Consider the following 26,890-nt stretch of genomic DNA (forward strand, 5'->3'; position numbering starts at 1 on the left):
GGTTGAATCAGCTGTGATTGTACACGTTAACAATAAAACAAAATCCTTGTTATCAGTAAACAGATTAAATTAGCAAACTGGACTCGGAAGGAACAGATCCCACAGTAGCTTCCAGCAAAACATTTTTGGAGCGAACAAATAGAATACTGTGGCGGAGCCACTAAGGGACTCCGATCAATTTTATATAATTCCCTTTAATAATATGTTAGCTATAGCCTGAGTCTGTATCTTTGTTTTCACTGTTTACATGTACAGAGCGCGATCACTTTAGCGCGGGTAAACGCGATGACGTCACGCCGTTCATCACGTGATCCCCCACCGGCGGGAAAAACGTGATGACATCAGCCACGGGACCGCCCAAGCAGTCCTCGTGGAGCCTCCGAACTGACTAGACCTATATTCGATGTTCTCCTGTAATTATCCGTTAAACTCTGTTAGTTTTCATTAAACCTCGTTTATTTGATCGCCTGAGTGGACCTCAGTCTTTTGATAGGAACTAGACATTCCTACAATACTTGTAAATAAACAAACATTTGTAGCTGTCATCACAAAGCATAATACTAAACAGAGCGACTGTACATCTTTATTTGTAGCCTCCGTGCCCATGGCCATGTTTGCACATTACGCAGGTAAATGAAGGTGCTCTGTATCTGTGCTGCTTCTTGATGCGGAGAGAAGGTGAAAAGCAACATCAAAACTGCAGTATGTCTATGCTGATGTTTCTGGGTTTTACCTGGTTTAGAATTATTGAATAGTATAGCACAGAAGGCGGCCATTCGACCCATCGAGTGCGCCGGCTCTTTCGAAGAGCAATCCAGTTAGTCCCACTACCCCCTGCAACGTTTTCTCCTTTAAGTATTTATCCAATTCCCTTTTTTGAAGGCTGCTATTGAATCTGTTTCCACCACCCTATCAGGCAGTGCATTCCAAATCCTAGCCACTTGTTGCGTAAAAAAGTTTTTCCTCATGTCGCCTCTGGGTCTTTAGCTGATCACCTTTAATCTGTGCCCTCTGGTTATCGACCCTTCAGCCATTGGAAACAGTTTCTCTTTATTTACTCTATCTAAACCCGTCGTTCACCCTGGTTTTAGAATTCATCTCTTGGTGGGGCAGTAATTATTATGTTTAACCCTCAGTTCAGAAGACCAGTATGTAATAATTTCAGCCCATGAGGAATTGTGTTAGGACGGCCCTAAACTTATTTCAGTTGTATCTTTACACCCAATGGTAAGAGAAGACAATTCAATCCCATCAATCTGTGCTGGATTCCAACTGAATGGCGAAAGGAGAGAGTTCAGATCAATCACGCTACTGAGCTCCATCAGCCATTTGACAATTGATGGACATGCTACGTACCACTCATTCTGAGAGAAGGCTGAAGGGTGACCTAATAGAGTTCTCTGAAATTATGGAAGGTTTTGATAGAGTAGACACAGAGGGCTGGATTTTCATTGAGGGGTCAGGTTGGAGGCGGGACTACAACTTTCGGGGTTGTAGTCCCGCCTCCATCGAGTTCTAGCCAACCCACGCGATTTAGACTTGATTGACCTTGTTGAGTCCGCTGGGCGGGCTCAGCAGGCCAATTAAGGGCCACCCGGCAACAGATGACGTCACAGATTGAAATTTCATCTGTCAAGGCCTTTTGACAGATGAAATATCAGCGTTTCACAGCTGTTTGAAGCTGTCAAACACTGACAATCTGTACTCCCAAGTTAATTCCTTCCTGTCAAAATAATTTAGAGATCTCCCCGGAACAGAAAGCTGAATGCTGCAATTTTTGACAGCTCGCAGCCATTCTGCTTTCTGTGCTGGTGAGATGAGGGACTCCCGAGACCTGAAGGAAGGAAGGCTGTAAAAGTAAGTAAAGGTATGTAAAACTTCTTTAAACACTTTACACACACCAAACACACTTACCTTTGCACTCATGTACCCATTACTCACCTGAACACGGGACATCTCGACCCCTCCAACCCCTTCATCCCGACGGTACGCCTCCTCTAACTTGGCGTGGTTTGGAGCCATCGGGAATCCCACACTTCAACCTTAAAAATAGGGATTAGGCTAAAAACTGCCTGTTAACTAGCTGTTAACAGGCAGTTAATTGGCACTAATCCCCTTCCTGCCTCGGGGAGGTGGGTCCCAGTGTGGGGCGGGTACCCGTCTCCTTTGAAACTGACATGGAGGCGGGTTGGGGGCGGGATGGTGTAGGGACCCCCGATTTTGGGATTTTAACCCCCCACACGCCTCCAATCTCGACTCCACGGCCCAATGAAAATCCTGCCCATAGAGAGTGTTTCCACTTGTGGGGAAGAGCAAAACTAGAGGCCATCAATATAAGATAGTCACCAAGAAATCAAATAGGGAATTCAGAAGAAACTTCTTTACCCAGAGAGTGGTGAGAATGTGGAACTCACTACCACAGGGAGTGGTTGAAGCAAATAGTACAGATGCATTTAAGGGGAAGCTAGATAAGTACATGAGGGAGAAAGTAATAGAAGATTATGCTGATCGGGTGAGATGAAGTAGGATGGAAGGAGGCTTGTGTGGAGCCGGCATGGACTGGTTGGGCCAAATGGCCTGCTTCTGTGCTGTATATTCTATGTAATTCAGAATGGACAAGCTGTTACTGCAATGGACAAGCCTGTGGCCCAGTTTGCAGTCAGGGCTTGTCTGTAGCATCAGCTTTTTCAAACTCTCTTCCAAAAATTACAGTCTCAAGCTCCCCACCATTCTCCCAACTGGAAAGAATAAGCAAGTGGCCAACTCTCTCAACACTTCAGCCAACCTCTTGGAGTTGTTTAAAAGCACTGTTACATGATAAATTGTTCCAGGCAACAGTGTTCAAATGGAGAATCGCATACTTCCATACACTGTTCTCCCTTATTTATTTTCCTTTCTGCAGTGGCTCCAAATCGAGGCCAGGTTACTATAGTTGAAGGGAAAGGAATTCAGTTTAAACTAAAAATGCGGAGCGGGAGACCCAATCGCAGCGCCGAAAACTGTGAAAATATGGGTCTCTGACCACCTCGGGTCGACGGAGGGCAAGTCACTTACAAGGAGGAGTGTTATTGATGGCAGAATAAGTGTGTATTTGCTGTCTGGCACTAGTCCAGTGTTTGTAAACTGCTGTTAAGAACAGTTGAGAAGACGCTCCCACCAACCGACACTTCTCCGTACCCCTCCTCTCTCTTAAACAGGGAGGCACAGAGTCTACTGGCATCTCCTTTGATGGCACAGATTTAGATTGGAAGCTTGCTGTGTGAAGAACTGATTGAGAGAAGGTTTGGAGAGCAGGACCACACCAACCATTCTTGCACTTTGCCAACTGCTTTCCCATTCTCCTGGGCATGGAGCACAGATGACTTAAAGAGGGAGAGAAAAAACAAATTGCAGTGATGGCATGGCCATGTAATGTGGAAAAACTCCTGTTTTGTTGTTAATCTGAGAAAAAAATGCACTTTTTGAAGACATTGCCCAAGTCTCTCTCTAAATGCAATGATGACAGTCAACAGACTAATCCACCTAAGCTAAGGCTAATCCTACACCGTTGAATGCCTCCAGCTTCTCCTGCTTACAGCACCTCTCTGTGTTTTGTTTTGCCTTGAAGGAATTAAAATGAGATTAATTTTATCACAGCGAATGTCTGGTATGCTAAAGTCATTATTTCTCATAGATAATTAAAGCATCTTTTTCTCTGTTTATTTTTTTTTAATTGAGGAACTGAGATGAAAAGCCAACACCCATAGTGAACAATGCCACCAAGCTTGAAAGGACCAGGGGGAACTAAAGATGAGATAAGTTAAGCAGTAGTACTGTAGTTGGATTCCCAGTGTAGGTTTCAAAAGGCCATGGAATGTAGGCCCCCAAACTGCAGCAGCAATGCATCTGGTTGGTATTTGTTTTCTGTGCAATTTTCCAACCAAGGAATCTGGCTGTTATTAATGGTAAATCTGAACAAGTGTGCTTTTTAAATTGATACTCGGCTTGCATGGTTGAACAATGTGAAGACCTTTACCACTCGTATTCTACAAACATTCCCGTTCAGTGCACTGGTATGTTTAGCTACAGTGTGCAGTATGCTCCTCGCCCAACATTCCTGGTGCTTCACCATCCAGCACTCTCAGTTTAACAATACAGTGGTGTAACTAAGCTTTATTACCACATTGATAGCAATGTGTTATCGGAGAAATCTCACAAGCCAATATGCTTAATGTGTGGTACTCAGAATTTATCCTCTCGAATCATTCCCATCGCTGCCACAGGCACAGATCTGTAACTCCGTGCTTCACCCTCATGTCATACAGCTCATGATCCTTTCCCTAATGCAATCTGAGCTTGGAATTTCACAATTCAGGTGGACATTGTACGAAAATTTCCGACATTTACTGCACAGTTTACATTGCAATATGACGCAAGGATCAGAGTAGGTAAAGGAATAGCATGTATCCTAACCAAATATTCTAGTTCATTCAATGGTGATGTTTTGCCAATGTAAGTATTATTTCCCTGGAGAAGATCACTTCCATGTTGACACAGTTATGCTCTACCTTAGGGGAAAAACAGTTATTTGAAGCGCTTCGTGTTTGGGTAAGTTTAAACACCCAGTATTGTTTTTTTATTTGTTCATGGGATGTGGGCGTCGCTGGCAAGACCAGCATTTATTGCCCATCCCTAATTGCCCTTGAGAAGGTGGTGCTGAGCCGCCGCCTTGAACCGCTGCAGTCTGTGTGGTGAAGGTACTCCCATGGTGATGTTAGGGAGGGAGTTCCAGAATTTTGACCCAGCGATGATGAAGGATCGACCATTTATTTCCAAGTCAGGATGGTGTGTAATTTAGAGGGGAACTTGTAGGTGATAGTGTTCCCATGCACCTGCTGCCCTTGTCCTTCTAGGTGGAAGAGGTTGAGGGTTTGGGAGGTGCTGCCGAAGAAGCCTTGGCGAGTTGCTGCAGTGCATCTTGTAGATGGTACACATTGCAGCCACTGTACGCTGGTGATTGAGGGAGTGAATGTTTAAGGTGGTGGATGGGGTGCCAATCAAGCGGGCTTCTTTGTCCTCGATGGTGTCGAGCTTCTTGAGTGTTGTTGCAGCTGCACTCATCCAGGCAAGTGGAAAGTATTCCATCACACTCCTGACTTGTGCCTTGTAGATGCTGGAAAGGCTTTGGGGAGTAAGGAGGTGAGACACTCGCCGCCAAATACCTAGCCTCTAACCTGCTCTTGTAGTCACAGTATTTATGTGGCTGGTCCAGTTTAGTTTCTGGTCAATGGTGACCCCCCCCCCCATGATGTTGATGGTGGGGGATTTGGCGATGGCAATGCCGTTACATGTCAAGGGGTGGTGGTTAAACTCTCGCTTGTTGGAGATAGTCATTGCCTGGCACTTGTGTGGCGCGAATGTTACTTGCCACTTATCAGCTCAAGCCTGAATGTCGTCTAGGCCTTGCTGCATTCGGGCCTGGACTGCTTCATTATCTGAGGAGTTGCGAATGGAACTGAACAGTGTGCAATCAGCAGCGAACATCCCCACTTCTGACCTTATGAGGGAGGGAAGGTCATTGATGAAGCAGCTGAAGATGGTTGGGCTTAGGACACTGCCCTGTGTATCCTGGCACATTACCTGTTGTAGCTTCAGCCTTTTTATTATGGTCCCTGTTAGTGGGGTGGCAGAGGGGAGCGAGGATCCTCAAAGATGCAAGAACTGTTTTGCACTGTCTCTTCATCACTTCTGTCAGTTTTGATTCGAAGCAGCAAAAAGACAGAATCTTCAAAATATTCCTCAGTGTTGTCCTAGCAATCACCTGGTTTCTTGTAACTGACCATGTGGATTACCGATGTGATGGTGCACTCTGTAAGGCCAATATCGTAGTGAGTTGGAATACCAGTGGCAGCACCATGGAGTGAGTGGTGGGCATTGGATCACTCCTGCAATTCTACACGCTGCACAGTTCACAGTCTGGGCTGCATCACTGCAAGGAAGCGCTGATCAGAACCCAGATACTTTCCCCACGGAAACTCCTCATCCCTGCGACTACTCTGGCAGTTAGCTTCGGAACAGCAGTTGCTGAGAGGCCAGGGAGCAGATTGCCGCTGCGGGGACACAGATGGTGCACATCGCCAGGAGATCCAGGTTGGGGAAGATACTTTAATTTGTTGGTGGTAGCATCGCTGCTGTTGGGTCTTGTCACTAACGAGCTGCCAGATGAGGATAAATAATTGATGAGCACCCCGCCACCTCCTGGGCTGAGCTTAACCAGGGGCATCCTTGGGAACTGTTACAGGGATTAAAAATACTTAGCAAGCATAGGAACAACACACAAGTCTGAGTGGGGGCTAAATGTAGCTATCTACAAATAGAAGCTGTACCTTTCCAACTCGAGAGTAATTGGATCTGTTTTGTTGCTGACGGTAAATAATTTGAAAATCAACATACTTGTTCCAGATATTGTTACTTTATACGCGTGGCACCTGTGTTCCCATGTATGGTTCAAAGAGACACTTTAGCTCTGCAACTTTCACCAGCTCATTGACACCTTGTCATCTGTTTGAAGGAGAGCATTTGTTCACACATCTCACTTAATTCTCCAGTTGATCCCCAGTTCTCTGGGTCGCAATTAAAGTGATGGAATGATTTTGGGGGGGGCTGTGGGAATTGTTGCAACGTCTGGGTTCAGGATTGTTATTCCTGTTAACTGAAATCTGCAGTGTAATGTGGTGTTCGCCAAACAGTCGGGACGCAGTGTCTCGTTACTGACAATTTTCTGTTGTACAGTATTCTTATGGGCATCTGGCATCACGAAGCTTTGAACCTGTTAAGTTGCCCTTCATATTCATTACTTACTGTCTGGGTTCAAAGATTCAATCATCAGACCATTACCATTTGTTTCTGTTTGTGTCCTGATACAATTTCAAAGAAATGACTGAAGTGCTGAGGCGATTCACTGGTACAAGTTGAGCAGGGTGTCAGAGTGTGAAGGAATCAAAGATTCAAATTAGTCAATGCTTTGAACTGAATTGTATGCTCTGGGTCAACACACCTTCAGGAAAGGTTTTATAACAACCTTTAGGAATAGGCAAAGGTCGCTAGGGTCTTTTTGATAAATCTCAATCCCATTTACTTCCCTTCACACCATATCTCAAGCTCTTGTTCAGAAATACATCCAATTAGCTCTTGAACCCATTTGTATTGTCCACTCCTGTGCCTAACCTGGTAATTTATTCCACATCTCCAGTACCTTCTGGGTGGGAACAGTCCAACTTGATTCTCCTCCTTATTCCTAACTTGCTAACTTTAACTTGTGTCCTAGAATTGAATGCTTCGGCATAATAAACAATTTGCCTGGATCGATTTTGTAATCACCTTTTATGATGTCGAAAATTTCAATCTAAATCGAATCAAAGTCTACCCTTTGCAAAGATAGCAAGTCCAACCTCCTTATGACTTAAATTCCTGATAGCTGAAATAATCTCCTAGCTTGCCACTGAGTGCTCTGAGCTTTTTTTTCCCCCTTCAACTGTGTTGCTCTGGTGAGACTCCAAGGTGAAACAAAAAAAACCAGAGGGCTGCTTCTTCTTAGGCAGTCCCTCTGAACAGAGGATGACTTGCTTCCACATTAAAAATGAGTTCGCAGGTGACTGATTAGTCCAATGCGGGACCTACAGTCTCTGTCACAGGTGGGGCAGACGGTGGTTGAGGGGACGGGTGGATGGGGTGCTTGGGTTGACGTGCGCTCCTTGCGCTTGGCTTCTGCTTGCTCCCGGCGAAGAGTCTCGAGGTGTTCGGCGCCTTCCCGGATGCTTCTCCTCCACTTTGTGCGATCTTGGGCCAGGGATTCCCAGGTGTCGGTGGGGATGTTACACTTTTTCAAGGAGGCTTGGAGGGTGTCCTTGAAGCGTTTCCTCTGCCCACCTGGGGAGCTCTTGCCATGCCGTGGAGTGGAGCTAATTTACAGAACAAACGGGAAACTCTTCAACCTCCGTCGCCTCCAGTCCAGATCCAAGGTCAGCCTATCCTCTGTCGTCAAATTACAGTATAGAAACATAGAAACTAGGAGCAGGAGTAGGCCATTCGGCCCTTCGAGCCTGCTCCGCCATTCAACGAGATCATGGCTGATCATCCAAACCCTAGCACCCGGTCCCTACACCGACAGCCATCCCACCCAAGCCCTATCCCCGTAACCCCATAACCCCACGTATTTAATCCCCCCCTAACACTAAGGGCCAATTTTTTTATCATGGCCAATCAACCTAACCCGCACATCTTTGGACTGTGGGAGGAAACCGGAGCACCCGGAGAAAATGCAGATGATGCTTGCGCCTGTGCTCACTCGGAGGTCAAACTCCAAGTAAACACCTTCACCGAAGCATATGAGAGCATAGGCCTTACACTAAACATCCATAAGACAAAGGTCCTCTACCAACCTGCCCCCCGATTATCAAAATCCACGACAAGGCCTTGGACAACGTGGACCACTTTCCGTACCTCGGGAGCCTACTGTCAACAAGGGCAGACATCGACGACGAAGTCCAATACCGCCTTCAGTGTGCCAGTGCAGCCTTCGGTCGCCTGAGGAAGAGTGTTTGAAGACCAGGACCTCAAACCCGGCACTAAGCTCATGGTCTACCAGAGGGCTAGTCACTCTCCAGCACACTCGCACGCTTCCTGGTGCCTGGTTGCGGAATATTGTCGCGGAACAGTCCTCCAACCCCTGGCTCAGCCGATCGAAGGGGGCCGAACGGGCAAATAATAAAATAACATGTAAAACCTGCTGTACCATGCATCGAATAGTTTAAAGTAATATGGTGATCTATACTTGGGTCTATGCTTGAGCAGGCCTCTAGATGATGATGTGCCTACCCTCTGCTCAAGTCACTAAATAGGAATTCAGGAGAAACTTCTTTACCCAGAGAGTGGTGAGAATGTGGAACTCACTACCACAGGGAGTGCTTGAGGCGAATAGTATAGATGCATTTAAGGGGAAGCTAGATAAGTACATGAGGGAGAAAGTAATAGAAGATTATGCTGATAGGGTGAGATGAAGTGGGATGGAAGGAGGCTTGTGTGGAGCATAAACACCGACATCGACCAGTTGGGCCAAAATGGCCTGTTTCTGTGCTGTACAGTCTATGTAATCACTACTTTTGAGCCTTGATGGTGTCCTACACCATGAGCCTTGGCCCTTCACCTAAAACTTTCAATAATAAAACAAAAGTATATAAATTGCATGCTTCAGATTTTTGTTACTACCGAGCCTGGAAGTGAGATTTGCACCCCAGTGTGAACAATTTTTTTTGGACTGGTAATTGGCTTGGCAGTAAAACTTGAGAGTTTTATGCTGGTGCAATATATATATATATATATATATATATATATATAATATATTTATTTTATAGTATCATAGATGTTTACAGCAGAGAAGGCCATTCGGCCTATTGTGCCTTTGTCAGCTGTTTGCTAGAGCAATCCAAAACTAATCCCACTGTCTCACTTGCTCTTTATAACCCTAATGTCTTTTCTATAGTCCAAAGCTGTGCAGGCTATTCTAACTGTGGTCTAACCAGTATTTTGTACACATTGATCATGACCTCTTCACTCTCTTACTCTATGCCCTGATATATAAAACCCCAAATGCTGTTTGGCTTGTTATGGCTTTATCTACCTGAACTCGCACCTTAAGGAAATTATGCATTTGAATTTCTAGGTCACACTGTTCATCCGCACACTCCAACACCTTTCCATTAAGTGAGTACTCCCATTCTGTATTTTTACTATGACCGATGATGGACGGGTAAAGTCCCTCTGGTCCATCGAGCCTGTCCCACACAATTGCGATAACTCGTGTATCATATATATATAAAAAAAAAAATCTCCACTTCACCCATGTGATCTCCTGGGAGAGGCGAAAGAAAACAGATTTAAAAAACCCAGGCCAATTTGCGGGGGTGGGGGGGGGGGGGGGAAATCTGGTAAATTCCTCTCTGACCCATCTAGGCGAACGAAACTAGTCCAGGAGATCACTCTGGCCCTGAATTCCCTGCAGTACCTACCTTCTGTAAGAGGTGATCTCCATCCCAGCCAGAAACTGGTCCCAAAATGTACTACCTCACACTTACCCCACATTAAATTAGATCTGCCATGCTACTGTGGTTGTGATTGTGAATTGCTTCACAAAACAATAATTCAGGTTTTAGCACTGTTCCAAGTGTTAAGGATCTACCAGTCTTTTCTGTGATGCAGAGCAAATGACTCACTCACCCACACCCTTTGTGAAGTGCAGGTATTTCACTTCTGAAGGAACTGCACCCTCCACTCCTCGCCATTTAGCAGCATAACTGACAAATTAACTGTAAATCCTTTATCCAACCAATATGGGCACTGTACAGTATTGTATCTGTCCACATATGCAGAGTACAGATAAGATATAATACTGTGATTGATACAGCTGCTACATATTATGTGTATAAATCTGAATTAGTTCTGCTGTTCATCAACAGGCTAATTGACACCCATATTGGCCAAAAGATGTAATATGAACCAAGGTCACTGACAACGCACTGCTGTATGCCTCATTGTCTGGCGAACTGAATCAACATGAACCAGGAAGTGGAATCATTTTTATCTTTAGTAATTTAACTCTCACTGGCACAGTCCAAGTTTGAGCTGTCTGCTCCAGTGTTTCTGCTTACACTGCTAGTTTATTGTTTCAATGATTCCCAACACAACTGAGCAACGTTTACTGAATGGAATTGGATGAAGTTCATAAAGGGGGAGAAATTGGGTGAGTAGCGCCACCTGTTAGCGCCCAAAGAGGCAGTCAGTGGCTGTAGCGCCACTGGCTGCGCCTCCCGCGATATTCAGCAGGGGCGCTAATGGTGGCATTAGCCATTTGCGCTGCGCCGCCACCGATGACGTCATCGGTGTGCGCAGCGCCCCGTTCGCGATATTTGGTAGCGAACGGCGCAGTTGCGCCGTTCACTACCTGCGCCCGGTTCACGGGGCCTTACTGTGCCGGCAGCAGCGCAAGTTAAGGTGGAGGTGCGGGGCGGCCGCCTGCCAGCACCTCCGTCCCCGGCCTCCACCCCCCCCCCACCCCCGCCCGCGGCATTGCCGGCTGTTTCCCGAGAGCCCGGCACTTCTCCTTGGTGCCGTGCTCGTTTGCCGGCACTCGCGAGCGGGGATCGCGCTGTTGCAGGCCCCTCCCCCTTAACAATGGGAGGAAGGCCTGCAGTACCGCAGCGTGTGGCGCTGCGGCACGTTGCGCTGCGATATTCAGTTTCAGCGCCCTAAGAGGGACGTGGAGCGCCTCGAGCCTCGCCCCGTCTCCCTCTAGGGGCAATGGAACTGAATATCTGACGATCGCTAAAGCCTCGAACGCTGCGCTAAATCCTGCGCTCAGGCGACTTTTGCGCCACTTTGGCGCCCCAACCCAATTTCTAGGCCAAAGAGTTTTAGCAAAGTTATACGAGCAATCCGCAGAAGATGCTAGATAAGACAGTAACAAGGCAAATTCGGTCAGACCACAAAAGTTAATGGAGCTGCCAGCAATTTAATTGTCCTCAGGCTGATGGTTCAATGGGCACGTGTACTTATGTGAAACTGAGTTATATGAAAGGCACCAAATTTAATGCATGGTCTGTGCTGAGTTGTCTGATCTCAGCCAGGTTGGGGTGCTGCAAGTTGCCGCAGTTGAAGGGTGGGGTAGAAAAGAAATAAACCTGAGTTCCTGTGGCTGATCACTATCCAGTGACCCCTGCTGGTAATGCACATAGACATCTGGTGTGGGCACGATGGGGCTAGGCGGTGTGGGCACGATGGGGCTCGGCGGTGTGGGCACGATGGGGCTCGGCGGTGTGGGCACGATGGGGCTCGGCGGTGTGGACACGATGGGGCTCGGCGGTGTGGGCACGATGGAGCTCGGCGGTGTGGGCACGGTGGGGCTCGGCGGTGTGAGCACGGTGGGGCTCGGCGGTGTGGGCACGGTGGGGCTCGGCGGTGTGGGCACGGTGGGACTCGGCGGTGTGGGCACGGTGGGACTCGGCGGTGTGGGCACGGTGGGACTCGGCGGTGTGGGCACGGTGGGGCTCGGCGGTGTGGACACGATGGGGCTCGGCGGTGTGGACACGATGGGGCTCGGCGGTGTGGGCACGATGGGGCTCGGCGGTGTGGACACGATGGGGCTCGGCGGTGTGAGCCCAATGGGGCTCGGTGGTGATACATGCTCTGTCGAGTAGGCTACCAATACTCCCAAGGTGTAAGTTCACATGAAGAACGGTTACATGAGTGAGGTACAGAAGGTCCGCTAATATCTGTCAAATTGTATCCCAGACTAGGGATCAAATCTGCTCCTAATGACTCAGCACTACACGTTGTGCATTTATCCACTCGACTGTTGGGGACGTGCCTGGGTCCTCCTTGTCTATCTTGGTTACAAGGGGTCCCTCTTAAGTAAGTTACAGAGGAAACGTGGTCCCAGCTCTCTTCAATAATGCAGCTAGTTGCTTGGAGAGAGTCATCTAGTAATCGGTGTGGTTTTATTTTGAGGAGGTGGATCCCATTTCTGTGTGTCGACACAATGGCCTCTGTATTGTGACCAAACTGGTCTGTTCAGTTGCAGGACCAGTGGTTCCCCACTTGTTCTACACAAGTAGAATCCTGTCGAGATTTAAAAATATCGTCAATTCTTTGCTTATTGTTGGGGGATTCCTGTTTGCTCACGCAGGGTGGTGCTGCTTTTTTTTTTACTTGCGGCATGCCTGAACTTGGAGTTTTTTTTTATATTCGAGCACTTCATATTCTCATGTAGCTGGATTATTTGTTTCAAATAAATTTCACAATTCAAACATCATCAAAGGGAGTCCTCCAGGCTTCAAATAGCTCATATTTAATAAACAGGGCACTCTCCATCAGTACCTAATTTCCAGCACTGATTTAAGTTGTACAAGTCCATTTGCACAGGAACAGCATGTTGCAACATGAATGCTTTGTACTGATTTGAGAGCAGAGCTATTGGAGGGATGATTAGCAGCCCCTTGTGTTCTGTATTAAGATTCTTTGAACCAGGCTCCTGTAAACAGCCAACTGTGTTCTATAAATGTGAACACTTTCCCAAATAATGGGTCAATGCAGAATACAGTACCTGCTTTAAAAAAAAAAAGACCTGTATTGAATCCCCATTCAAAGGGACAAATAGCAGACCCGGGTTCCAAACCTGGGGGTCCAGCACTTTGTTCAAACTGAACCAGTCTTTGATCAGCATATCTGCTCTGTTTCGCACGGCCTCCAGCATTAGGAATCTTAAAGATAGTACATTTTCATTGCGGGTTGAGCATGGCACTGTGGAGAGACTCATTAATGGTTAGTGGTGCTGCATAAAAGCAGAGGGGTTTTTATCATATACTGTCTCAGGCTCTCATGGTCTACTGATGGACCCACTAGCCCCACTTTACTGGAAAACAATACATTTGGCCACTGCAGGTGCTATATTTATTCTCAAGGTAAAGTCTGGCTTAAACTTGTTTTCCAGCAGCCATTAGCCGCCTTTCTGAAGATTTTTGTTTGGAAACACGACCAATTTTTTTTATTGCGAACTTTCTCCCCTCCTCTCCTCTTCTGAAGACATTGACTCTTCGCTGACTAGTGCTGCCTTCCCTAAATAGCCATTCTTCATGTGAGGTGTATGAGGCTAAACGTTAAGTAGCAGGAGGCTAAGGACCATGGGAATAACTACAGCTGAACTCAATGCTGTCCTGTTGACCGGGATAACGCTACTCCAGTTTAGGCAGGAATCTCTCGCCAGACACCGTATAACTTTATTGGTCTAAAGCTCACAAAAGCTTAGCAGAGTGTTGCAGTTGTAGATTGATCATAATGCTATACCTATTCCATTACAAGTATCATGAACTCACAACTCGAGACACCTCAGCTGGGCAGGTGATGATGCAACTAATTAGTCTTAATCAACTTATTTATACGGTTTGCTGCTGGGGCCTTAGGCTGTGTCTCTTGTGTGATCAGGCTTACTGGCAGTGCATTCCAGATTCGCTGTGTAAAAAAAAATTCTCCTCGTCTTTCCCCCCCCCCCCCCACTGTTTATTTTGCCAATTATCTTAAATCTCTGTCCTCTGGTTATCGACCCTCCTGCCAGTGGGAACAGTTTCTCACTATTTACTCTTATCAAAACCCTTCATAATTGTGAACACCTCTTATCAAATCTCCCCTTAAGCTTCTCCGCTCTAAGGAGAACAATCCCAGCTTCTGTAGTCTCTCCACATTACAGAAGCCTCTCATTACCTCTTCGTTTGAAACACAAAAACCTCTTGTATACAAAGATTTGACAAATGTTTGTGGCTTATTTCTCAACTTGTCCTCACATTCACTCACGCTGTTTCCAGTCACTGGATAACCAGCAGGAGCCCTGGACGATTATCTCCTCTAACCCAGGGGCAGTGGGACAAACCAACTGTTCAGTTTCTCTTACCAGGACCATAAAAGCATCGAATTTAGGATAATTGTGAATGCTTCTGGAGTGTTAATCCCAACCAGAGTGCATGATTGAAAGAAAAGCTTGCATTTATATAGCACCTTTCACGACCTCAGGACGTCCCAAAGCGCTTTCCAGCTAATGAAGTACTTTAGAAGTGTAGTCACTGTTCTAATATAGGAAAGGTGATTAATGGGCAGCACAGTCACTCTGCCAGAGTTTGGGATGGGTGTACTCTCACTCTAGCCAGAACTCCTCACTGCCCAGGGTGTGAGATGGCCATTAATTCCTAGCAAACTCTCGTTTACTGAAAAAAAAATTAACCTTTAACCAAAAGAAGTAATGACACTTTGACTCTGTCAACAGTGCTCAACTAACGTCAGAAGGCAATGAAGGGTGTTGCCAGTCTGTGAGAAGCAGTTAATGACTGCCTCCAGGAAGTGGAAAACCCACAATTGTTCTTGCCCAGTCTCGGGCTAATATTTTGAAAACGAATTGGAAAGATCCAGACATTGGCGCAGGATCCGTTTCAAATGGAAGTTGTGTTGGGGTGTGTTATTCAACAATTTTTAAAATTAGAAATTAGTCCTTTTGAGGAAATTCGGGTAGCATTCCAAAAATTGCTCTGTCAGCATTTGTCTCAGCTGTGACGTCTGTCCCTGGAGCTCAAACTGCCAGCCAACACTTGCAGTCAAAGCTCACTGATGAATAATAGTCTCTTGGGCAAAGTACCGAAGGCTGTGCATAGAACTGAGTCATTGCTCACCATGTGACAAGACGCTGTTAAACAGGACCGTTTTTAATCTTAACAATCTGCAATCTTCAAGTCACACTTGCTGAATTTTTTTTTTAAAAAGAGTGTCTGCAATGTGTGAAAGACGCCGGATCTGAACGGCCCTGTTAATATTGTACTGCCAACCATGCCCGGTCATTCAGGTGTGGTAGCGACCACTGGTTCTGCCTGCTGCTGGCATTGCTTTACCTGCAGAGACTCCGTTGTAAACCCACCTCATAGGGCGGTTCTTTAGTGCCTTCAGAGGTGCAAGCTTTTTGTATGGCAGTTTACGTTTTGTTGTACTGGGACATCCACGGCCTCTGTGTGTCACTCTCTCTTGTCCACAATTTTGTTTTACTGCGTGTATAGGAATGGGGCACCATGATGTAGCAACATCATCGTGCAATGAGAAAGATCAATAGCAGATAACGGAAACAAAGGTGGAAAAAATCAACAGAGACATTTTTCTTAAGTCAGCTTAACTGAGTTTAGTGATGGGAGTGAAAGCCACACAGGGCAGGCCTGGGAATTACAACCAAGCTGCTTCTGTGCGTTCATGTCTAACATTATAGGACTGGCTTAGTGGGCTAATAGAAGAGGCGCCTAATCCAACAGCCTATCGAAAGACTAGGTCGGACTATGGAGGTCAGGTTATTTGTATTTGGGAGCGGTGTCGGGTAGAAGTTTATATTCACCTAGTGGATAGTCTACTCGCCCATTCACCATTGTAACCCACTCACACAGTCCCGAGAGTTACAGGGCAGTTTCATTAATCCAGCCTTCGAATGCAGTTCATACTTATTTGACAAAGAAAAGGAATCAATAAATCTGCATGTGCGGGTTTTTTTAATATTTCTTTGTTCACATTTTAACTTTACACACTATTCCATTGTGTGTAATTAATAACAAAGGGCCAGAGCACCACCTACTGGCTCAGAGAGGTTGGTAATGAGCACTGGCTCAGAGAGGTTGGTAATGAGCACTGGCTCAGAGAGATTGGTGATGAGCACTGGCTCAGAGAGATTGGTAATGAGCACTGGCTCAGAGAGATTGGTAATGAACACTGGCTCAGAGAGATTGGTAATGAGCACTGGCTCAGAGAGATTGGTGATGAACACAAAGGGCTGGATTTTACTCGAGCTCAGCCCTGGCGTCTTTCTGCTTAAGTTATTTGCATACTTTTAGAAATGAGTCTCAATACATTAAAAATACATGTTTTACTTTAAATTCCCCATCGAAAATTGAAGCAATAAAATCGCATTGGGTTTATTATGCCTCAGTGACTGGTGATTTGTAGACAGTTTTCTCCCGTTTGTTGACAAAGTCAGAGGCTTAACGCCTCTCAATCCCGAAGTATTCCTTTGCACTGTTGTATGAAATTTCATTCAGTTATATTGGATTATCAATTTTTAGAAACCTCCATTCCAATTAAGTATTTATTAGTAGGGATTAAATAGAGAAACGAAAGCTGAAGATTTGTGTTGGCCATTTTATAACACAGGCCCTTACAATTCCCAGTGCCCAGTTACAGCCCCTTCCGCCTCCCAGTGGAGCAGACTGTGTGCCCAGTGGCAGAGGCATTAGACCAGCTGAACAAAGAAGGGATAAATTGTAGGGCGGGGGGGGGGGGGGGGGAAAGAGAACCTGACCCCAAAATACCTTTTTATATCTCTAGAAAAAAAATGGTTTGTGTGAAACTCCCATTTAACAGCTTGAATTTATTATCTGACTTAGGATCTTAGTGAATAAAACTAGCAACAGCTGTAGTGTAGATGTGGTTTGGCTGTTTAAAACTGGAGCAGTAATCTCCTTGCTTGCTGAGGTGTGAAGAGGGAGGCTGGATTCCATTGAAAAGATGGCAGGGACTGTACTCTCTGTCTGTGACCCCCATTACCGTAGGCAGGCGAGACTAGGTGGGGGAGTCTTTTTAATCGCAACAGCATAATTTGTAGGTTTTACAGGTCTTAGCAACACACAGCTTTTTTTTACATTAACCCTTTCAGTGCTGTGTATATATAAGTTAAATCTAGTACATGTTGCAGTTAATTGCCGATTATCAGCATGCAGGGATTTTCACGACTCCCATTTGCTGATAAGTAATAAGAATGGTGTCAAATGTAATGACTCAAGCTTTCACGATGGACTAGTGGGTAAAAGCACACCAGTGTAGCTCTAAGCTATACAGACCGAGAAGTCCCAGGTTCAGATCCCCATCTGTGCTGAGTTAATTGAGCTCGGGTGGAGCAGTAGTTGGGTCATTATAATTGGCTTCAGTGTCACTGGGCTGGGCAGGGGGAAAAAAAATCAGCCAGCGTTTTCACTCCTGATCACTATCCAAAGATTCCTGCTAGAAAATTAATGTGAGTGGGCATCAAGAAAGGACAGGAATTGGCTGTGATATTTCCTTGTGGTCGTATAGCCTATTGACGTACTGGGGTCGCCTGTAGAGTTTTAACCTTGCATGAATTGGTGCCTTCAGGTGAGGAAGGGGGAGAAAAAGGATAGCAGTTGGGGAGTAGGGGTGAAAAAAAATTACCTTGCTCCAGATGCAAGAGAGATTGCTGGTTCTAATTTCAGTCACTGGCAAGAAAAGTACCGAATTTAAATCTTTGCTTAAATTTGACAGACTAGTGATGCAACTGAGAATTGGGCTCAACGCCCAAGTGTGAAAGATAAGTTCTCCAGCTTCCAGTGGATAAAGAAGATTCTGAATCACTAGTCCTGGAGAATAAACGTAAGCCTAATATTTTAGCCAACATCCCATCACAAAGTCATTCCCAGTATCCTGCTTCGATTAACTGTCTAAATATGTGACGCACCGCGGACCTCAAATGTAGCCTGTATTGAGGAGCATTTAACTTCGCGCCACCTCTGCTTATGGTCTCCAAACTTTAGCTTCCCCGAGCTCCTCACTTGGAGGAGACCTTCAGCAAAGCAATATTTAGCTTTGACTCCAACTTCTAAGAACAATAAGTCATTTTTTTGCCTTGCGCTCATCTGGGATAATGGAATATCTTTTTTTCCATTTTGACGTTTATTTTCTGTATCAAGTGGCCCTGAGTCAGGTTTATGTGGTTTAGATACTGAGCAGAGCTGCTAAATCAAAGCTCTTCCAGGCCCGGTGCCGCACAAGTTAGATTCAGAATATAGCTTCTCTGCTCTTCCCTAATAACAGGCCCAAAATCAGCAGTGCTGTACGACTGTGATATTTCCATTTTCAGCACCAGCCATCTTGAGGTCTCTTATTCAGATTGTGACCAATTATAAAGAAAGAAAGAAAGACTTGCATTTATATAGCGCCTTTCGTGACCACCAGACATCCCAAAGCGCTTTAAAGCCAATTAAGTACTTTTTTGACGTGTAGTCACTGTTGTAATGTAGGAAATATACGGCAGCCAATTTGCGCACAGCAAGCAATGTGATAATGACCAGATAATCTGTTTTAGTGATGTTGATTGAGGGATAAATATTGGCCAGGACACCAGGGATAACGCCCCTGCTCTTCGAAATAGTGTCATGGGATCTTTTACATCCACCCGAGAGAGCAGACGGGGCCTCAGTTTAACGTCTCATCCGAAAGACGGCACCTCCGACAGCGCAGCACTCAGTACTGCATTGGAGTGTCAGCCCAGATTTTTGAGCTCAAGTCTCTGGAGTGGGACTTGAACTCACAACCTTCTGACTCAGAGGCGAGAGTGCTACCCACTGAGCCACTGGCTGACACTATTATGTGGCATTTCAAACCATGAATCGGTGCCCAAGGGGTTCAGAGTTCCTCTGAATTGTTTTATTTAGGATTGTTACCGATGGAAGAGACTTTCATCCAGTGAGCCTGGACTACAGCGTCCTATTACACCCAATATGCTGCTTTCTGAAAGCATAAAACGAGGGTTCAGATCTCTTGTTTTTCTATATATTTATAGTGACGTACCACTTCTTACCAAAGCTACTGTAAGGTGACGGGTAGGATAAGGATGTGACCAGACTGTGATACGTGCAGTAACAAATCTGAGGTGCCAGGTAACTTGGCATTGATTTTAAATTGTTTCTTTGGAAAAGAACTGATCTTCTATTGTGAGGATCTTAAATCACAATGGTTCAGAATTAATTGGGATAATAATGAACATTTTTGCTTGTGCAGAGGAGAAAACACTTAGTATTGACAATTCTGTGATGTCGTATAATTCAGAAATTCAAATACAAATTGCTAATGGATGAGCAAATCTTTACTGAGCCTTAATGTAAGTAGCTTTGTGTTACTACACAGCAAAAGCTATCATCGTCATTTCCTGCTGCGTGAATTAGACTACACATGAGCAACTCCACAGGAGATCTGCTAGTGCTTGCAACAACAACTTGCATTTATAGAGCGCCTTTAACATATTAAAACGTCCCAAGGCGCTTCACAGACGCATTATCAACAAAACTTGAGACCGAGCCACAGAAGGAGATATTAGGACAGATGACCAAAAGCTTGGTCAGAGGTAGGTTTTAAGGAGCATCTTAGGAGGAGAAAAGAGAGGTAGAGAGGCGGAGCGGTTTAGGCAGGGAATTCCAGAGCTTAAGGCCGTGGCAGCTGAAGGCACAGCCAACAATGGTGGAGCGATTATAATCAGGGATGCTTGAGGCCAGAATTGGTGGAGTGCAGATATCTTGTGGGGATTGTAGGACTGGAGGAGATTACAAAGATACAAAGCTTGCAGCAGACATCTAGGGGCAGAGCATTGCTACTAACCAATATTGATTTTTATTGAATCCAACACGACTGCTGAAAATTGGATATGGGAGAGCCCGAATGTTTGAATAACCAACTGCTCTAAGTAGACTGATGACATGCCCTCTTTGGAAACCATCTTATTGTCCGAAAAACAATTAATTTTCTCTCTTTTTTGTAGGACTTGGCTCTTCAGTGAAAAGTCATGCAGGATGGTGGGTGCCTAAAATAGAAGACTGTCATGGCAACATGGGTGGAGGGGAAACCTGCCCCATCCCCAAAAAATAGCTTGAGTGATGTGAATGATATTGTAAACGAGACTAAGTCTCCATGGACTCGTATAAGCCCTCTTTCAGATGCAAGCAATAAAGCCCTTGAACTGGCAACTCCAATTTCACCCCATATATTTGCTAATGATGGCAAACTGAATTATAATTTGGGTTCAGTGACCAAGCCGATAACAGGACCAAAACCAAGATTTTCTCCAAGACCATTTTCTTTGGAAAAGCCATCAGTGCCATACACATCACCAGGGACCACACAAGCACCTCACACAGCCCCTAAGCCTCGAAGTGTTGCTTCTAAGATAACACCATCAGGGAAGCTGGCTGTAGACACGGGCGATGCAAAAGCAAGCTTCAGGCACACAGAGCCAAAACATGCACCAAGTGGGACTGTTTTGTCAGTATTGTCCTCCTTTGCCCAAAAGCCTTCAATAGGATCTGACAATATCAGTTGGATTAAGGCAGGCGAACCTCAGGATGGTGAGAAGTTGCTCAACTTAGATTCAGCACCAAAACTTTGCAATGCCGCTGTTTCCTCTTCAACCACGGCCTTGAATTCTGAAAGAGTGACAGAAGAGAAGAGCAAACATTCCGAAATGAAACCAACTACATTCGTTATTTTAGAAACTTCTGTTCAGAAGTTAAAATCCAAGCAATCCAGTGAAGTTGATAAAGATATTGGGAAATGGACAAGCAGGGACAGTTCACGGGATCAAGAGTTGCAAGGGACTATGAAACCTTTTGTGTTGTCCAGGAAATACAGCCCAAGTGCCACTCAAGGATTCGGGACAACAAAACCCACACCGCTCTTGAGAGCTACTTCATTGAGCTTTTTAGGAAAATGGGACCAAGTTACAGAGGAAGGTAAAGACAAAATGGACAAAGAAAAGGATAGTACTGAAAGCCCACCTACACCCAGGGTCCAGTTAAGAAAACCTAGACCATTATCTGCTTGGCTTCCTGGAACCACAGATGACCAGAAAACAGAGTCTCCTTCAGAAACCACGATAAAGCATGATGAAAAAGCTTCTACCCCTGAAAAACCTTGGCTGAAGAAACCCAGGCCTTTATCAATGGACCTTACAGCCAGATTTGAAGCCTCTGCTCACAAAGGAAATGTTCCCCCATCAGAGGATAGTAAAGAAAATGTCCCCATTATTAAAGCTGCTCGCGCTGTGTCCTCGGAGACTAGACGTGATGCAACAGTTCAACAGGAAGAGTCCGCCCCAGAGGCAGAAAAATGCTGGTCTTCAGCTTCTCCAAATGATGATGAAGACGAGACAAAAAGTTACTTGTTTGTTGCTAAAAAGAAATTCAATAACCGCCCAAAGATGGATATCAGTAAGAAAGATGTCAAGACGCTCACATTGTATGAGAGAGATAATAAAGAGAAAACTACTTCCCCAGAAAGAAAGACTCTATGGGGAAATGACCTGAATGACACCAAAACCACTGCCGGTCAAGGGGAAGAGGAAAAGGAAGAAAGGATACCCACTACCTCATTAAAAACTGAAAAAGAGAAATTGGGAACTGACCAAGAGCAACTTAAGAGTTGGGCAAATAAGGAATTGGATAAAGAATGTTCTGATCCGGAGCAAGCTTCAGATGACGAAAGCTCTTCTTTAGGCTACAATGATCGAGGAAGTAAAGGAAATAAAGTGCCAGTTTCTGGTGGAATAATTAAGAGACGCATCAGTCTCCTCTTAGATTCCGCTAGTAGTAGCACAGCAAAAACGGATTCTCCACAGACTACCACCGTGAAGGAAAAGATAAACATTCGTGTCAGACAACGAATCCAAAGCTTTAGTTCAGGGGACAAGGATTCCAAATATGAACAACTCCAAAGTTCCCAAAGACGATCGTACCAACCAAGACCTCTGTCTTCAGATATAACAAAAAGGTGTGTTGAGTTTTAATTCTTGAAGTGTTTGGTTTTAAATTAACCCATTTTTTAAAAAATTGCACTCATTTTCCGGTCAAGAGGCTTGCCACGTGCCCCAGTTACTGTTATGTCTGAATAAACTCTCAAATTGGTGTGGTAATAACTAGAATATTCCTGTCAAGGAAAAACAAAAGCAATAAATACAAGAGAAGATATCGGAGTGTAATTGCTACAATGTGGTGTTCAGTTAACAATGTGCAAGTACCATACCTTTTCATTGATCTTTATGCTTAAGGTGACTTCTACAAGGTATATGAATGTGGCTCTTGGGTGATTTGACAATCATTCACTCGCTGCCTTTTCCTTAGCAGCATGGCTGAGAGCGAGAGTCTGCTGTGTTGGGAAATCCCAGCTACAAACACATGCCCTACTGATCCATGGCTGGTGCATTGGTGTGCCAATGTAGTGCCACTGCAATAGTGTGTGTTAAAAAGAAACCGTGAAAAACATATATTTGTCCTTAACAATAACACAGACAAACAAAAATATCTGATCCTGATTTACTTAAAACATTTTGCAACACTTCTGAACAAGCAATCTTTCTCACTCATCGAGTAAAGATTATTGCCTCTTTCCAGTTGTCCTCTATGCTCCACATTCCGAAGGGCTGTTTTCTTGCAGGTAAATCTCTTCAGATTTAAAAGTACGTAAAGTTGTTTGATTAATGACATCCTGAACAAACTTTCCGACAGGTTTGAGACTCGAACAATTGGCGATGAAGGTCACTGCGAGAAGCAGATGGATATGGCTGTCTCTTCATCTCCAGAACACTCAATCTTGCAGAACACTCACGAACAGGGAGGGAGGGAGAGCCTAGAAAAAGAAAAGGAAGCGGAAACAGACCTGGTAATGACTTCCACCCTTTGCATCACAGACTTTGATTTTCATTCGCCTGCTGTTCCAAAGTAAACCTAGCTCTGTGTCAGTAAAACAAAAGTCTTTAGTTTGGTGTAGACGTAGGATATTGATGCTGCCTTGCCCTACTTTGAACAATGAGTTTTATTTACTAACTAAAACCATTTAGATTTATCTGAAAGCCACCATTCAGCCTCAGAGAATCTTCTTAACAACTCGCAGCCAGTGGCAATCCACAGAAGTTTCTGCGGCATCATTTACCAAGACTCAAAATGTTTCTATTAATATTCTAATTAAGCTGGGGGAATGTACTTAATGACTGGATCCGATTAAAGGTCGAGTCCATGAACCTTGAAGTGTGAGACAGTACAGGCAAAGCCAATTGCTTAGTAACCACAGCATAATGTTTTAGGTTTATGAAACAAGCAATTGTAACACTTCTGTTTCACATGTCTAGAATATTTGTCACTTTTTGAATCGTTGAATGCTATCATTTAAATAACAGATCTTACAGTTTCTGAACAGCAAATGGATAATTAATTTTGCACTTTAAATTGGAAGTGTTAATTGAATTTAGCGCCAAAAAAAAGTCATTGCTAGAATATCGAGCCTAGATGTGAAATGATCGGTGGGTATTGCAAGCCTTTACCTAAATACAGTGAGCCTCTCATCTTTAAAAAAAAATCTAATAGTTGCTCCCCTAGTGGCTCAGTTGTCCCACTGCCTAATGTGGAAACGAATTACACAGACCATAAAGGTCCACGGTTCATTTACTATCTGTGCTGAGTTAACTGAATGCCAGGGTGGTGGTAGGAATTGGTCATGGTGCCTCTCGGCTAGGGAGGGGAAAGTTTCCGCTCCTGATAAGTATCTGGTGAGTCCAGCTGGAAAGTGTTTGCGTAAATACTGGGTGAGGACAGGATTGGGCTGGGCTCTGATGCCTGCTGACAATTGAATAGCCTCATTAAACCGCCAACACATGTTTATCAGACATTCCCTGTCCTGAAAGATCCCCATTACCAATCTATTTCTAGATCTTTTGAAAATAGTTTGGGGTATAGTTTCCCGGGAGCTGCTACTACTAATTGTCCAATTCCCCCGCCACCCCTTTCACAATGATAGCCCAGCAGCATGTTACATCTGGCATGTCGTATCCTGGATACAATCTGATGAGAGGAAGAGCGAGATTATACTTAGTACTGTAGTTGTGGTCATTTAAAATAGCTCAAATGTCTAGATAATTGAAAGTCTTGCATGGTGCATCACTTGGAGCCTATCGCCCTTTGAGAGATGCCACGCCTGAAAGTGTGACTCAGTAGCAGCACACGTCAAAAAACGTCACAGCTCGAACGTTTCACATGCTTGTAAGAAAGAACTTGCATTTATATAAGCACCTTTCATGGTCCCGGGGCTTCCCAAAATGCTTCAGAGCTAACCGATTCCTTTTTGACATGTAGTCACTGTTGTTATGTGGGCAAACGACAGCCAAGTTATGCACAGCAGGGTCCCACAAACAGCAGATTAAACAAATGACTGATTAATCTGTTTTGGTGGTGTTGGTTGAGGGATTAATATTGGCCAAGACTCTGGGAGAACTTTCAGTATCTATTAGAAGTCATCATCTCCAGTCCCTACCACTAACTCCGTACCCTCTGATATGCCTATCAATTAGTCCAATAAAAGGCGACGAGTTAAGAACGTAACTGAAGGTTTTTATTGGCTAAATAACAGAGCCCACCCTCGTGGGTGATCCGATCCAACAGGGAGGAATACTAGCCAGTCAGCTACCTTTATACCTGGGCAGGTAATGGGCGGAGTCGGAGGTGGTCAGCCCAGGTATAACAGTGCGACAAGAGGCGACCTCGTGTAGTGATGTGACAGTGAGAACAATATACAGTGATAACTATAACAGTGGTTTACCACATTCACCCCTTGTTTAGATTAGAGTCCGGCGGGGTGAAGTGTATTACCAGCTCTGGTATGTCAGTCTGTCCGGAGGCTTCGTTAGCCTCTCCGATCGTCGCAGCGGCGGTGTTACATTATCCGGTGTTAAAGCTGGTGTCTGCGTAGTCGGCAAAGGCTCGTGGGGTTCCGGCATGCCGTCTACCTCGGCTGGACTCGGGGGGTTGGGAGGGGGGGGTGAGGGTGCGAGGTCTCGTAAGGAGACAGTGTCCTCCCGTCCGTCTGGGTAAGCCACATAGGCGTACTGGGGGTTGGCGTGCAGGAGGTTCACCTTCTCGACCAGGGGGTCCGTTTTATGGGCCCTCACGTGCTTTCGCAGCAAGACGGGTCCTGGAGAGGTCAGCCAGGTTGGTAGGGTGGTTCCCGTAGTCGACTTCCTGGGGAAGACAAACATTCGAGCATGGGGGGTGGTGTTAATGGCAGTGCAAAGTAGTGACCGGATGGAGTGCAGCGCAATCGGGAGGACCTCTTGCCAGCGGGAGGTTGGGAGGCCCTTAGACTTTAAGGCTAAGAGGGTGGCCTTCCATACCGTCGCGTTCTCTCTTTCCACCTGGCCGTTCCCTCGGGGGTTGTAGCTGGTGGTCCTGCTTGCTGCAATACCCCTCTCCAATAGGAACTGACGGAGTTCCTCGCTCATGAAGGAGGCGCCCCGGTCACTATGTATATAGTTCGGGAACCCGAACAAGGCGAAGAGTTTGTTCAGGCATTTAATGACCGTGTTACTGGTCATGTCTGGGCAGGGGAAGGCAAAGGGGAAACGGGAGTACTCATCAACGATGTTGAGGAAGTACACATTACGGTCGGATGACGGTAGGGGCCCCTTGAAGTCGATGCTCAGACGCTCGAAGGGGCGGGTGGCCTTGATCAGGCTTGCTCTGTCCGGCTTATAGAAGTGCGGTTTGCACTCAGCACAGATCTGGCAGTTCCTGGTCATGGTCCTGACCTCCTCGATGGAGTATGGCAGGTTGCGGGCCTTAATGAAATGGTAGAGTCTGGTGACTCCGGGGTGGCAGAGGTCATTGTGGAGGGTCTGAAGTCTATCACTTTGCGCGCTGGCGCATGTAATGCGTGAAAGAGCATCAGGGGGGTCGTTCAGTTTACCGGGCCGGTACAAGATCTCATAATCATAGGTGGAAAGCTCGATTCTCCACCTCAAGATTTTGTCGTTCTTGATCTTGCCCCTCAGCTTGTTATTAAACATGAAGGCAACCGAGCGTTGGTCGGTGAGGAGGGTAAATCGTTTGCCTGCCAAGTAGTGCCTCCAGCGCCGTACTGCCTCCACAATTGCCTGGGCTTCCTTCTCGACCGACGAGTGTCGGGTCTCGGGGCCCTGTAGGGTCCTTGAGAAGAAGGCTACCGGCCTACCCTCCTGGTTAAGGGTAGCGGCTAGGGCGAAGTCGGATGCATCGCTCTCCACTTGGAAGGGGATTGACTCATCCACTGCGTGCATTGTGGCCTTGGCTATGTCTCCCTTAATGAGGGAGAAGGCCGCGCACGCCTCTTCCGTGAGGGGGAAGGATGTGGTTTTCAGGAGGGGTCTGGCTTTGTCCGCATAATTGGGTACCCATTGGGCATAGTAGGCGAAAAGCCCCAGGGTTCTCCTAAGTGCTTTTGGACAGTGGGGGAGGGGTAGCTCCATGAGGGGGCGCATTCTTTCGGGGTCGGGGCTGATGACTCCGTTCTCTACTACACAGCCAAGGATGGCAAGGCGCGCTGTGTTAAACACGCATTTCTCCTTATTGTAGGTGAGGTTCAGCCGTTGGGCCGTACGGAGGAATTTCTCCAGATTCACGTCATGGTCCTGCCGGTTGCGGCCGCAGATGGTGACGTTATCGAGATAGGGGAAAGTGGCCTGTAGTCCGTTCTGGTCAACCATCCG

General features: G+C 45.8%; 1 protein-coding gene across 1 annotated transcript in view; it reads left to right on the forward strand.

The window, feature by feature from the left end:
- LOC147104268 (uncharacterized) overlaps nt 1-26,890 on the forward strand; it is a 237,957-nt gene that overhangs the window by 50,091 nt on the left and 160,976 nt on the right. Inside the window, exons 2-3 of the mRNA XM_085961452.1 lie at nt 20,150-22,152; nt 22,887-23,040. Of these exons, the coding sequence (XP_085817578.1) occupies nt 20,210-22,152; nt 22,887-23,040 (2,097 nt within the window). The 5' untranslated portion in view covers nt 20,150-20,209. The remainder of the gene's footprint in view (nt 1-20,149; nt 22,153-22,886; nt 23,041-26,890) is intronic.

This window comes from Somniosus microcephalus, chromosome 19, assembly GCF_052327205.1.
Source record: "Somniosus microcephalus isolate GS21.2 chromosome 19, FLI_Smic_1.0, whole genome shotgun sequence".
Classification (NCBI taxonomy): domain Eukaryota; kingdom Metazoa; phylum Chordata; class Chondrichthyes; order Squaliformes; family Somniosidae; genus Somniosus; species Somniosus microcephalus.